This window comes from Dermacentor andersoni, chromosome 3, assembly GCF_023375885.2.
Source record: "Dermacentor andersoni chromosome 3, qqDerAnde1_hic_scaffold, whole genome shotgun sequence".
Classification (NCBI taxonomy): Eukaryota; Metazoa; Arthropoda; class Arachnida; order Ixodida; family Ixodidae; genus Dermacentor; species Dermacentor andersoni.
The window spans coordinates 156734363-156749186 of NC_092816.1; the positions used below are offsets into that span (position 1 = coordinate 156734363).

General features: G+C 47.9%; 1 protein-coding gene across 1 annotated transcript in view; it reads right to left on the bottom strand.

Moving 5' to 3' along the window:
* Positions 1-14824, bottom strand: part of LOC126524230 (RNA N(6)-adenosine-methyltransferase mettl16) — a 47973-nt gene that overhangs the window by 21038 nt on the left and 12111 nt on the right. Inside the window, exons 5-7 of the mRNA XM_050172564.3 lie at positions 14452-14518; positions 6864-6953; positions 5533-5667 (exon numbers count right to left, since the gene is read on the bottom strand). Coding sequence (XP_050028521.1) covers positions 5533-5667; positions 6864-6953; positions 14452-14518 — 292 coding nt within the window. The remainder of the gene's footprint in view (positions 1-5532; positions 5668-6863; positions 6954-14451; positions 14519-14824) is intronic.

Below are 14824 nucleotides of genomic sequence, written 5' to 3' on the forward strand. Positions count from 1 at the left end.
TTGCAAGACGAATCTAGTGGCAACCGGTATGGATGACAACATGCTGTGGTCAGTTGGCAGCAACAAGGAGCTCTCGATCAGGAATGATGATGGCCATTGTGAATAAATTTCCGTTCCGTAAAGGTAAATTTGGCACCTATCATTTTTTCTATTCATGAACACAAGGGGGGGGGGGGCATCTGTGCTATGTGCAGACAATTTCCTTCTTTTTTCGACAAATATACAATGTTATGCGATTATTCGCAAACACAGCACTACTGCACTTACAGTGTGCCTCAATTTGACTAAGTTGATCAGACCCGATAATTACAGTAGAACCTCATTCATACCTTTTAGAAAAGAATTCAAGAAAAACAACGTACTAACCGAGAAAATGTACAATCGGAAGTCACTAAATAATTGACAGACTCGTTCTGTAGTTGACACCTACGTAACGCCAAGCGTTACGTGAATCGTCGCAGCATGAGATGCCGATGCGAGCCGATCTGGTGGGGCCCAAGCGGCCCCGATGCGTGTGCTGTTGTTCTTGCGGCCTCAGCAAGCTCACATTTGCGCTCCTTAATTTCGGCCTCAGTCACAAGCTTCTTCGAGCGGGGCATTTTGGCGGGAAGTTCTGACGTGCCCACTCAGCGTGAATCTTTGCGTCACAAGACGAGGACACACATCGAGCTGGTAGGGCCTCAGCAACCGGAGACGCACATTGTCGTTTTCTTCCTATTGCGCAGTGTTTTCAGGCTGCGACTGGAAATATAAACCAAGTCGAGCTGGTTGGCAACGCTGGAATACAATGCCTACGATTCTGCCAGAGCGATACATGACGCCCCTCTGTGCCACATGCAACAGGGAACGGTGGCGTGTTTTGGTTATCACCCATTAAAAGCCATTATCACCCAGTACGCTTCCAAAGGCACTACGGCCCACACACCACGAAACAGATAAGTGAGGATGCTTATCGCAGGAGGGTTAGCGGCAAGATCTGTGATTGCGGTTTGCGATGACCCGGGAGGAGATCTGCTCGTACCAAAATAAGAAACTTAGTCTGCACAAGCATTTTCAAACAAGACAGGCGGGCGAGTATTGCAGAGAAGCTGCTTTATCGGGCGTCTACTGTTCTAGATCATGCTTGCTTCACGCCTTTTCTTATTTAGATAGGATCCACTAGCCGGAAAACATATCATACGATCGCAGCTTGGAAATCTATTGAACGTTGATGCTGAGAGATTGTGTTTTCTGGGAATGTACGAATCGCCAAAATATAGGCGTAGCTGTATGCATTATTTTTTGTGTTCTTGATCACAAACATTGGCGCCGAGAAATCATACATAACGGGATCGTATCAACGATATTCTACTGTATTTTGTTAAAACAGGACCTTCGTTAAATAGAAAATGCTTAAGGAACCCTGAAACGATTTTGACAATTTTGTACAGATGTACAGAGTCGTTAGGGTAGGGCCTTCTGATCATCAAGTAGCACATTTAAGCGCTTCTCGTAGTGCATATAATTTATTATAAGGTTTCAAAATGCGCATTGTTCACGACTGCAGTGGTGCCGCTACCCCGAGTTCTTGCCTGCCCTGTCCCCGGCTACGGCAGCTACGTGACATCAATTGGGCCAGCTATCTAATTGGCTACCCCTGTTGAGTCATAGGGAATGCTTGATACATGACGCTGCAATAAGTTTATTTTTAGTAGCGTATGTATGCACAGTAACTTGTGTACCCTTCAAGATAAGCACACGAATGTAGTACATCTAGAGGTTTCTTCAAATCAGAGGTCCACTACTGCCTGATAATGTGGATTGTATGCTACAGCTTTGGCAATGGGGCAGCCGATGGGGCGCGGAGAGGTTCTCACATAAATATTTAACAATGATGTCTTCATTGGCGGCAGGAACACGAAGGGTACCAGCATTGTATTATGCTCGTCTTGCACTGCAGGTGTGTGCAGGGAGCAAACTGCAATGTCTACATGCTGTAGAAGGCACGAGCGCTGCACGTCAGTGTCAACACCAACTTCCTTGGTCAACACAGCGGTCACCCGCAGTTTTGCAAAGAAAGGAGTTTTCAGCGGTAAACGCAGGTGGTTTTGCATTTGTCAGAGAGCAAAGTTTTGTATATACAATTTTTCCATCATGATAGCAGGAAGATATCCCAACAAGCCGAGATTCTAAAAAGAAAGCGTAGCGAAGAAAATTGAGTGCGCTTTACAACGCTTCATAACATCCACCAGAAAGCCTCCATCTCGAGTTAGGCTTTGGTGTGGTTGTACCACATCCACCTCCCATGCAGAAAGTCTGGCTCCGATTCCCAATAGATGTACCGTATTTCCACGATTCTAACGTGCACCTTTTTTGAGTAAAGTGTGTGTTCAAGTTTGCATGTGCTTTACAATCATAACTAATTCCACTCAAAATTAAAAACAACACCAATTCTTACTCAAAAAAAGCTCAATGCAAAGTAGCAGCTAGCCACAGCTGCCATTGAACAGGTTGTCTGAGGAAAGCGACCACAGAACACCAAGCGATGCTCAGAGACATCACAAAGTGGGCTCATGGTGCGTGGAATACCCTTCCGAAGACGAGTTGCACGAGCCTTCAAGAAGTGTGGCATTTCTAATGCATTAAATGGAACTGAAAATTACTTTCTGTGGTCGGTAGGCAGCAAGAAGGAGGTGTCGTCAGACTCCAAAAGCGACTAGCCAATAAGTTTCAGCTGTGTGCATGTCTGTATGCCTTTGTATGTTTCATAAAATTATTTACACACGGTACCCGTCACCTCAGGTTTTGTTACTTGATGTGCGCGGTAGAATCGGCACGAAGTTATTTTTTTGAATATTTGGGTGGTAATATAGCTGCGTATTATAATCCATGGCATGGTAGAATCATGCGAATACAGTATTTACTTTTTTTTCTACATACAGTTAAACCCTGATATAACAAAGTGGGCAAAACCAGTAATTTGCTTCGCTATATTGAAATTCAGTTGCATTGAAATTCGATCTTTTATGCAAATAAGTACAGTCGCCGATAAATTTTTCTTACACGGGAAGACGCCACAGAATTCTCCGAATTATCAGGCAATTAAAAAAAGCAAATTTGAATGAGAAAACAATTTTGATGAATGCGGGAGTTGGCAATGGCTGATACGGTTTTATGCCATGTTGACGATATCTTCACATCGGCAATATGAATTAAGTGAAGCCAGCCACACTTTCCCGTGCACTCCGCCCCCGCGGCTGATAGCGCCGCCCGCACTGGGACGAAAGCGCCGGCAGCGGGGAGCGAGTCTGCCTCTCGCTCCAATGAGTCACCAAAACTCGAGATTACGCAACCTGCAATACTAAACGCGCAGTAAGACAGCTTACATGATGCCACGCCGTCTCGGCACGCCCACTCATTGCACATGCGGCAGATCACCTCTAAAGCAGGGTGCGCGGCTGCGCATGCGCTCAGCCGCACGTACAGCCATGCGCAGCCATGGCCCAGAGGGGAGCGCGCTTGATCGCGTTACTGTGAGCTCGCTCCCCTCCCCCTCTTTCCCTTTGCTCGCGCGGAAAGTGGCACTCGTGAAGCCACCACCTTTCATGTTTCACCCTCGCACACTTTCACTCTTACCTAAACCAAAAAGTGCATGGGGCATGATAGGATCTTATCACACTTGGACTTTATACGGAACGTGATGTGGCTCCACTACGGTGGCCGCTCTTGTCGCGCAGCGCGCGATTTTAGAGGTGCGTTTGCAAGCAGCCGCTTGTAATTCAATCATTTGACCATCTGCATCCGCGGAAGTTTCCATTTATTGTCTCGGCGTTCCTTTGCAGCGGAAGCGAAATTTCGTTATATTGAAATGGCATACAAACAGACGTTTGGTTCTAATCTAAATATGTGGTGTTCTATGAACAAGACGTTTCTTATAACTGCGCGAAAAAACGAGGACACAAGAAAGAAACACACACCACCCCACAAGCGCTTGTGGTGTGGTGTGTTTCTTTCTTGTGTCCTTGTTTTTTCGGACAGTTATAAGAAATGTCTATAGCTATGAACCAACTAGCCCGCCAGAACGTCCTACTATGGACAAGAGGTTATGAAAAATTAAATACTTTGTTATATCAAGGCGATTATTTTTCAGATTCTAGAGTGGCGAAAACGTTATAGATAGCCCATTTCACTATATTCACAAGCTAGCGGCAGCGCTTTCTTTTTCTGCAGACAGCTACAAAGATATCTTAAGAGCATAATATGAAAACAATCGCAAACATACGTATTAGATATTTTCATGCTATCAGGCAGTAATCAAACCGAAATAATATCAGTAACAGCTACTTTGTAGTTTGTACATTGCATATAGGCACGCGGCAATGCAGTGAATGCCCATGATGGCATCTGTATCTTTTTTGCTTTATGTAGCAATTAAAAAGAAAAGGTGAACATTCTGCGTAGTATGTGCCGTCGCATCTGCATCCGCCGTGTGCTCTTCGTCTTTAAATTTTGCTCAACATAGTCCAGGCATAACGATAAAAGGTGTGCACGAAAGAGACATATGAACATACCCTCGGTTCAAATCAATCAGAAGTAGACAACATTTGCGTCACCGCTTGAACGAGACAGGACACAGCGATGGCTACACGCCATAAAGGTTAGGGGGAATGCAGCGGCTTGAGAAGGGGGCTCGTACCTGTGCTATTATAGCGAGCTGACAGGAAATTCTTGTGAGAAAGCATTCCTTGACAGATGCCCTCTGTGTCAAGGCTCACAACAAAATCCGTTTCAGGGACCCCTTTAAAACACTCACGTGAACAACATTCAAGAGCAATAAAGAGATGTAATCTTTGCCCGCATTAATTTTGCTAGACAAAAGAAAAAAAAAACATTGTGGACTAATGTTGCCTTGGGAAGACCACACAAGTTTCTGCTTGACTGCAATAGAGCAACTGGCGCCGTCTGGTTTCATTTCAACATTTCATAAAATTTCATACAAACATTTCATAAAATTTCATACATACATTTCATAAAATTTCATACAAAGAAAGTGTCTTGCCTCAAATGGGCATGGTAACGAGTTTATTGTAGCCTTAATTTAATTAAATTTGAGGCACTTTAAACACAAGAGATTTCCTTTGGTGTCTCTCTTTACCAATATTTTCTCCGTAAACCTCATTCCATCGGGTGAGATGGTTCACTTTATTGCTTCAAGGTTTTCAGTGCATTAGGTTCCATAAGTATGTCAGGGAATGGAAAGCACCTAGCTAAGCAGAAAATTCAGGTTTCATTAAATTGTGGCTTGACACTAATGCTATTATGATACTGTAAACTTAGGACACACCGAGTCAAACTTTGACATAACAAAGTAAATCTAATATGTTTATCATCAATATCAGCACGTAGTGAAGAAGCATGTGCTCATAACGAACAATGCATATAATGAAGGTATTCTTGTGTCAGACGTGACTTTGTCATAATGAGGTTCGACAATACCACAGTATCATTCCTGGAGAACAACAGGCACAGGTGAGCATTGTGCTGGGCAATTACCTCAATGGAGTTGAGGGCACTGAGCAGCTCCCGCCAGACGTAGTGGACCCGCAAGGTGACCGGTACCTGTGAATGCGGCAGCACCAGCTCAATCTTGGTCTGCTGCTTCTGTTGTCGCACCTTGGAGTACGGAAGCTGCAAACATACACACACAACAGTGGAAGTCTGCTCTTCTCTCTGATCTGATGATTTATTGCCTCTTGTCGTTTCAAAGCAACTCGGAGGGCTATGAGAGGCACTGCAGCAGAGAGCTATTACGCAAGTGTTTTAAAGGGGCTCTGAAACACTTGTTGAAACTAATCATAGAATGACACCACTATTAAATTATGCCGTCTTGTGAATCTCCTGCTGCAATATTTTTCGAATGCTTCAAGCAGAAGCGAAGTCGGACATAGTTGCTTGACCGATGGGCAACTTTCTCTCACATTTCATTTCCACTAGTGCGCTAGAAACTACACGGGAGGCGGCAAATAGGTGCAAGGGAGCAATGCCCCGCTAAAACGCTCAACGCTAAACGCTAAAATGCTAAAACGCTCAAACGCTAAACGTCTCAGCGGCGAGATGGCTCGTGATGGCACCCCATGGCAGCCTATGTTTTTCATCTCAGAGGCCATGCGCAGCAGACGCACCAATGAGAAACTGTCATGTGTAGACGTGCAACGCAAATATATGAGATGGCTTTTTGTCATTTTGAGATTGCAGACATACACATTTTTCACTTATTGAACTAAAATGAGCAATAATTGAATTACTGAAGATTTGTTGCTTTCGTGAAATTGGCCAACAGATGTTGCGGGTCCAGCTGCTTGCAGTGACACTGCATGATGACATTGCAGAAGCGAGAGCAAGCGATATTTTACTGCTTTTGATACGAAATTTTAAATTCTCTGCCGCATGAAGTGTAACAATGTTTGGCTCACATGTTCACAAGAGTTTCGTTAACAGATAGGCAATGTTTCTTTACTATGTTCAAAAAAGTGTTTCGGGGCCCTTTTAATGCGATTAGCATTCTTCGGGAACTCTTTCTCTGTCTTGTTACTTCCATAATCATAATCATCACAATAATCGTCATAATCAACAAAATATATAAAACATATCCCATGATCAATTACACACCGATAATAAAATAGAGTGGCAATAGCGTTAACATCACCAATCATTTCCAAAGGATGAATGCAGCACCAAACACAGTTGCGACAACAAAGGTATGCCATAAAAACAAACGTATGCTCTATGCTATTGCACCTCTGCTGTGCTAAATAGCCCTAGTAAACGGGCCCATGTGGAGCATGAATTTACATGACAGAATGAAGGATAGTGAGTCCGCATACCTTTTGCAGGTTGACATTGAGAAAGGTCCATGCAACGGCATAGCGAGTTGTCTTTCCTTGGTGAAACTCTGCAACTCGACAGGACTTGACCTGCGTAAAGAAAGCAACGAGAAAGCAAAAGATTGGCACACTTCAGCAACTTCGGCAGCCCTGAAGTCACTTAGAGCAACAGCAGCAGGCTCTTACAGTGGGTGCTGCCTTCATCTCAAGGACTACTACATTTAGTTGCATGCAAAATTGCCTTCGTCTGCAATAGCGCTGCCTGCTTTGGCCTCCGAAATACATCCGCAGCCGACACTACTCTCCGAGCCAATGTCGTGCACAACAGCTTGGACAAATAGCCAACGTGTCTAGCTCCTAACTGACCATTGCCACAGGAGTACAAGTACAATCCCTAGCAATGATGGTGGGCAGTTCTTTTTCTCTCTCTCTCTCTCTCTTTTTTTTTGACATGCTGAGACGATGCGTGTTTGACTCATTCGCTGTGCGCCAAGTTCTACCAAGACAGGCACTGCCACTATTGGAGTCACCATTCGGATCACCATTGGGGTCAGGTGCATGTGTGCTTACAGTCAAGTTTGAATTATCTTGTGAAGGCAAATTTCAAGATGGAAATAGAGGAAACTTGGGACCATAGAAATGTAAGGGCGCCTGCCGGAACCTTGGTTGGGATTGAATTGACTGAAAAACTGAATTAACCGGAATCAAGTTAACAGAAGTCTACTGCAGTTATATTGATAAATGTGATGTCTTCGTATCCCTCTGTGTGGGCTATGTGAAATTATGCCTTGTACTTTGTATAACTTGTTCCCCTTATATTAGTGCCTTGTAAGGGCAATGTAGCCTTCCTGTATAAACAAATAAAGAAATTAATTATAAATAACTAATGAATAAGCAATTGCATTACAACTGGTCACTTCTGTATTTTCTGTACTTCCCATCAACTTACTGCCTTGGCTATTACAATAGAACCTTGTTGATATGTTCCTGTTACGTAGGTTTTCCCGCCGCCAACACAAAGATATGACCCAACAGAGTTAAGCTCATTTTTTACCGGTTCATACGTTCCCGGAAAACATGATTTTCGGCACCAACGTTCACTACGCCATCAAACTGCAATCGTACGATGCATTTTCTGGCTGCTTGATCCCGCTGTTACGTTTCGCCTACAACGCGCGGTAATGCCGGCGCGGATGCAACGGACGCCGGGGCTTCGTTCAAAGCGGCGGACATTTTGGCTCGTGCGACGCCGCCGCAACGCTTCCCCGCCAAGCGTGTCCAGGCGTGTTTCAGTGCCACGTGTCTTCGTGTGTGCGTGTGTGTGTGTGTGCCCTCGCTTGTCAAAGCGCGGCAGCCGGGGAGCGGAGTTCCCCAAATGAGGAGCCAGGAGGTCTCTCGGCTCGACCGTGCGCGCCGTAGTGTGGGCGGGTTGGCGATGCGTCACTACACTCGGTTCACCATGTCTCTCGGCTCAACATGTCTCTCGGCTCGACCGTGCGCGCCGTCGTGGGCTCATGCTCCGCCGTCGCGTGGGCTCTTCCCGTGACCTTCCCTTTTGGACCGCGACGCCGAGGGTATAAGAGCAGCTGCCCCTGGACGCCAGGAGAGAGGCTCCGATTTGTACTGTTGAGTTACGTGCTCTCCCGTCTCTCCACTTCGGTCGAACTGACCGGCCGCTCTTTTGCTATGTTAGAATAAACAAGTTGTTCTGTTACCAGTCTACTCTTGCTTTGCCGGGACCTTCGGATGCTTCCAGTGCCCCAGGCCGCCAGGCCAACGCTACCCTTGGGGCTTGCGACCTATTGGCAATAACGGGCGTCAGCACCGAGACCCCAACAACTCGTGCCAGCGGTGCGATTCCTATTAACTGGTGGCAGCGGTGGGATCGCGACAACGGAGGCCAGCAGCGAAGAGATGCGGTTGACTGTATGCTGAGCAGCACAACGACCATCCGGGAGCAGTGCAACGAGCCCTGTGTGACGACTGGTTGCCTGCAGCGGAACGACTGCGCTGAAGTCTTGGCTGCGAGGTTTGGTGAGTGCGGGACTTTCTTCTTCTGAGTTTTGCCAGGCTTTTGTTAGTGTTAGAAACAGAGCTGGTAATTGGGGTTGTCGTTGCTGCCGGGTTAGTTTGCGGCAAGACAATAGTAGGCAGTAGAGAAAGCAGCATTCAGAGCAGCCATGGATTTGAAGTCGTTGCGCAAACCGATATTGCTGGAGCTTGCAAGAGAGTTGGGTCTGGATGTCTCAGACAAACTCAGAAAACCAGAACTGCTAAGGGCTATTCTTGAGTTAGAAGCTGAGGATGACGAGCTGTCGGAATGCCTTGAGACCATTGAGGAGAGGGAGCGTGAACTTAAAGAGCAAAAAGAGAAACAGGAGCGCGAACTAAAAGAACAAAAAGAGAAAGAAAAAGAAGAGCGCGACCGTCAACACGCTTTGGAAATGAAGCGTCTCGAGTTAGAGATGGAACGCGCTCGTAATGGAAGTCAGGCACACGGTGCAGGAGAACGAGTATTGTTCAAAATGACTGACCTGATGCGGCCGTTTAAGCTTGGAGAGGACATTGGTTTGTTCCTGGTTAACTTTGAGCGAACGTGCGAGAAGCAGGGGTTCTCTCGGGAAACGTGGCCACAGCGCTTGCTCACTTTGCTACCCGGCGAGGCGGCCGACGTAGTCGCTCGCTTGGAGAGAGAGGAGGCAGAGGATTTCGACAAAGTGAAATCGAGTCTGCTAAAAAAGTACCGGCTGTCAGCGGAGGCGTTCCGTCGGAAGTTTCGGGAAAATGAGAAAGGCAAAAGTGAGTCATATACAGAGTTTGCGTACAGGCTTATGTCAAACATGCAGGAGTGGCTCAAAGAAGAGAAAGCGTTTGGTGACCACGGGAAAGTTCTGCAGTGTTTCGGGCTAGAACAGTTTTATAGTCGGTTACCTGAGAACGTGCGGTACTGGGTCTTGGATAGGCCAGACGTTAGTACGGTGGCTAGAGCCGCTGAGCTAGCCGAGGAGTTTGTGACGCGTCGGGCTCGTGGAGCTAAGGACGGTCAAAAGGGTGAATTTGGCTCCAAGTTTGAGAGGCCGAAGTTCACGCCCATGAGAGCAAAGGGGGATACACGTAGTGCGGATGCGAGTGAAAGCAGTCCGACCGAACGTGAGGAGACGGCGGCAGCCGAAGCCGAACGCAGAAAGCGGTTCGAGATGAGGCAAGTGCGCGTGTGTTATACGTGCCAGAAGCCGGGTCACTTTTCGGCGCAGTGTCCAGAAACAAAACCAAAAGTCGTGTTTTTGTCATTATGCAGCACTGACGAGAACATCAAGCTTCTCGAGCCTTACATGCGAGACCTCCTCGTGAACGGGAAAGAGTGCCGAGTGCTTCGCGATACCGCAGCTACGATGGATGTCGTTCACCCCTCTTACGTAGAACCCGATATGTTCACGGGCGAGTGCGCATGGATCAAGCAAGCAGTGGAAGCTCATAGCGTGTGTCTGCCGGTAGCAAAAGTGCTTATTGAAGGACCTTTCGGAGCACTTGAGACGGAGGCCGCAGTGTCATCTATGCTGCCCCCCCAGTACCCGTACCTATTTTCGAACAGGTCCGATCACCTCCTGCGCGAGAAGGGGCTTTTGTTTGGTGAGGCTAGCGTTCAGGCCTTAACCAGATCGAAGGTTCGGGAGCTCGCTGCAAAGGCGGTAGTTGCGGGGCCGACGTTGTTGAACGATGAAAAAGGGTCAGAGGCGCAGCAAGCTGGTATTCAGGGCACGCCCGAACGGGATAAAATTGAGCCTGTAGCGTTAAAGGCACCAGATACTGGAGAGGAAATTCCCGATGCGGGAAAGTTAGAAGAGCTTCCGGTCGAGCTTCCGGGACTAGGCTCAGTGACGAACAGGAAAGACACCGATCAAGTCATTAGTGACTTAATAAGTAAAGCATCGCTGTCGCCTGAGCAGAAAACCGAACTACACCAGCTCTTACAAGAGTTTCAAGGTCTGTTCTCTGAGAGGCCTGGTAGGACTTCTGTCCTTACTCATGACATAGAACTTACCTCCCCAGAGCCAGTACGATCCAAGGCGTACCGGGTGTCACCCCGCCAGAGCGATATTATGGAGGCTGAGGTAAAGAAAATGCTACAGCTCGGTGTTATTGAAGCGGGTGAGAGTGATTATACCTCCCCTTTGATTTTAGTTGAGGTACCGGGCAAGGAACCTCGTCCTTGCGTCGACTACCACAGGCTTAATTCCATCACTAAGGATCAAATTTATCCGATCCCTAACATCGAGGAGCGCCTTGAGAGAGTGAGTAGCGCTCAGTTTATTTCCACCCTAGATCTTGTCAGGGGTTATTGGCAGGTTCCACTTACAGAAGAGGCTAGTAGGTATGCGGCGTTCATTTCACCAATGGGGACATTCCGTCCTAAAGTTTTGAGTTTTGGTTTGAAGAACGCGCCATACTGCTTTTCAAGCCTCATGGATAAAGTGTTGCGGGGACAGCAAGAATTCGCTTTACCGTATCTAGACGACGTAGCGATATTCTCCGCATCCTGGCCTGAGCATATGGCGCACTTGCGGGCAGTGCTAACCCGCCTGCGCGATGCGGGCTTGACAGTCAAGGCTCCCAAGTGCCAGTTAGCACAGGCCGAGGTTGTCTACCTCGGACACGTGATTGGTCGGGGTCGTCGCCGCCCCTCTGAAATAAAGGTGGCCGCTGTGCGAGACTTCCCGCAACCGCGCACGAAGACCGATATTCGGTCGTTCTTAGGTGTCGCCGGCTACTATCATAGGTACATCCCCAGGTACTCTGATATCGCGGCTCCCTTGACGGATGCTCTAAGAAAGACAGAGCCGCAAACAGTCGTCTGGGACGAGACAAAGGAAAGAGCTTTTAGCGCCCTAAAGAGCGCCCTAACAAGCCAGCCTGTGCTACGATCGCCCGACTACACAAAAGGGTTCGTTGTTCAGTGTGATGCTAGTGAGCGAGGCATGGGCGTTGTACTGTGCCAACGGGAAAATGGAGAAGTAGAACACCCCGTCCTGTATGCTAGTCGTAAGCTGACGAGTCGTGAGCAGGCGTATAGCGCCACCGAGAAAGAGTGTGCGTGTATCGTGTGGGCCGTTCAGAAATTGTCATGTTACCTAGCCGGCTCGAGGTTTATCATTGAAACGGATCACTGCCCTCTCCAATGGCTGCAGACCATCTCTCCCAAAAATGGCCGCCTCCTGCGCTGGAGCCTCGCTTTGCAACAATATTCCTTTGAGGTGCGTTACAAAAAGGGGAGTCTCAACGGTAACGCCGATGGCTTAAGTCGAAGCCCCTAACGTGGGAATCAGCCTCAAAATTGCTTGTTACTGATGTTTTTCTTCCTGAGGCAGGATTTTTAACCTATTGCTTTTGTGTAGTGTTTCAAAGTGATGATGTGCTTTCTAGTGCAATTTTCCGATTTATGGACGCGTTCTGAGTGCTGCTAAACTACTGTAAGGAACTAGGCAGCAATATAAAAGGGGAAAGGGCCTGGCAGGGCTTAGTGAGGGTTGTGCCGTGCTTGCTGACTGAGCGGTTGACTTTCGGCGTAGTTCTAACGCTTGCCGGAAACGAGAACAAAAATGTCAACTCTCCCGAAGTCACTTTGCAGTGTCCTGTGTGCACCTGAACGTGAGAACGAGGCCTTCTCTGTGCGCTGCGCTCAAGAAACGCCAAAGGACGCCCGACTTCGGTTATGAGCATCATCGAGCGACATCCCTCCGGACAGCGGATGCAGTCCCCTGACCATCGGGATCTCCTTCCCCCGGCGGGGCGGTCTGTTACGTTTTTCGCCTACAACGCGCGGTAATGCCGGCGCGGATGCAACGGACGCCGGGGCTTCGTTCAAAGCGGCGGACATTTTGGCCCGTGCGACGCCGCCGCAACGCTTCCCCGCCAAGCGTGTTCAGGCGTGTTTCAGTGCCACGTGTCTTCGTGTGTGCGTGTGTGTGTGTGTGCCCTCGCTTGTCAAAGCGCGGCAGCCGGGGAGCGGAGTTCCCCAAATGAGGAGCCAGGAGGTCTCTCGGCTCGACCGTGCGCGCCGTCGTGTGGGCGGGTTGGCGATGCGTCACTACACTCGGTTCACCATGTCTCTCGGCTCAACATGTCTCTCAGCTCGACCGTGCGCGCCGTCGTGGGCTCATGCTCCGCCGTCGCGTGGGCTCTTCCCGTGACCTTCCCTTTTGGACCGCGACGCCGAGGGTATAAGAGCAGCTGCCCCCGGACGCCAGGAGAGAGGCTCCGATTTGTACTGTTGAGTTACGTGCTCTCCCGTCTCTCCACTTCGGTCGAACTGACCGGCCGCTCTTTTGCTATGTTAGAATAAACAAGTTGTTCTGTTACCAGTCTACTCTTGCTTTGCCGGGACCTTCGGATGCTTCCAGTGCCCCAGGCCGCCAGGCCAACGCTACCCTTGGGGCTTGCGACCTATTGGCAATAACGGGCGTCAGCACCGAGACCCCAACAACTCGTGCCAGCGGTGCGATTCCTATTACCGCATAAACAAGAAAATGCGCAAGGCATGCGCGATCGAGAACAGTATATAGCTGACTGCCGTGGCAGCTTCACCGCAATACTTGTCTGCCTGTCTCGCGTAAAAGTGACAGTGCACATAGTTTCTTATTCTGGCATACCAGCAAATGTTCCCCCGGGTCGTCTCATGCTGCATTCACAGCTATCGGCGCCAAACATATTGTGATAAGGAGCTTAACCTATCTGTTTTACAGCGCGTGGTGCGTAGTGCCATTGGTAGCGTACTGCGCACTTTTAGTAGGTGATAGCTGCCGTTGTCACCCACCAGCTTAATTTCTTTTCGGTTTCCCATCGCCCTCTTAAAACAATATGCAATAGGAACACAACAAAACGCATCTCGGGCCGCTGGAGCACCACCAGCTCAATGTGGGTCATCTTATGCCCGCAACGATCCATGTGATGCTTTGCATTAAACAGATGTCGACAATAGTTGAGTCTGTCACATATTTTAGTTAGTTCAGATCGTACATTTTCCTGGTTAGTACATTTTTTCTCGTGTTTTTTTGCAAAACGTATGAACGAGGTTCTACTGTATTATATGACTAGGAGACATTCCTTAAATTGACTCGCCTTTGATACCAATTTCTTTGTAGCGATGGGATTACTTCCATCCACATACTTTGTCCCAGTAACGAAAAAGATTAGCGGAGGGCAATGACGAGGCTCTTTTCCTGGTCTGCAATCCCAGTTGGCTGATGCAACTTGTAGCTTTGGCTGCACTGCACATAGTGCACCCAATGAACGCACTATAGACAGATGGCCTTAGAGGGGTGCAGATGCGTAGAATTTCATAAGCTTTTTTATTTTTTTTTTAACTGTAGAATGTTCCATGTGCATGCGTACATATGCTTGCTTGACAAAGTTGTTACTTTACGTGCCGCCTGCATTTCCTTACTTTGTCTGAGTCAAGCCACTGCAAGAAAAACCAACATCCTGACCAACATCCCCTGCTTGCACGGTTCGTGCATTTGTTTGGCTCATGTAACTCTTCTGCAGTCTGCTGCTTTCCCACCAGTCTTCAGTGCCCCGCTGGAAAGCTTACCTTGTTCTGAAGAGCACTAAGGACCTCCTTGACGCTTACGTTCTTGCCCAGCATACAGGTGTACAGGCTGCACAGAGGGTTCAGAACAATTCAGTTCTTTAATTGATTAAAGGCTGAGGCGAGAATGTCCAAAATCACTTTGCAGCAATTCTGGGTGCAGATGAAATTTAATCGTGGAGCAGAGATTGGAACAGACAAATTCTTATTTTCCAGCAGTCTGTAGCACATATATCAAATTATTGGAGCCGTTTGAAGCATGCAAATTTAATTTAAAGCATTATTATAATTAAGTGGGGGGTAACAGTCCCAAAGCCTTGCATTCTGCAGCGTTAAAGTGTTCAAGAGGTGTCTAAAGACAATCTTCACATCATTT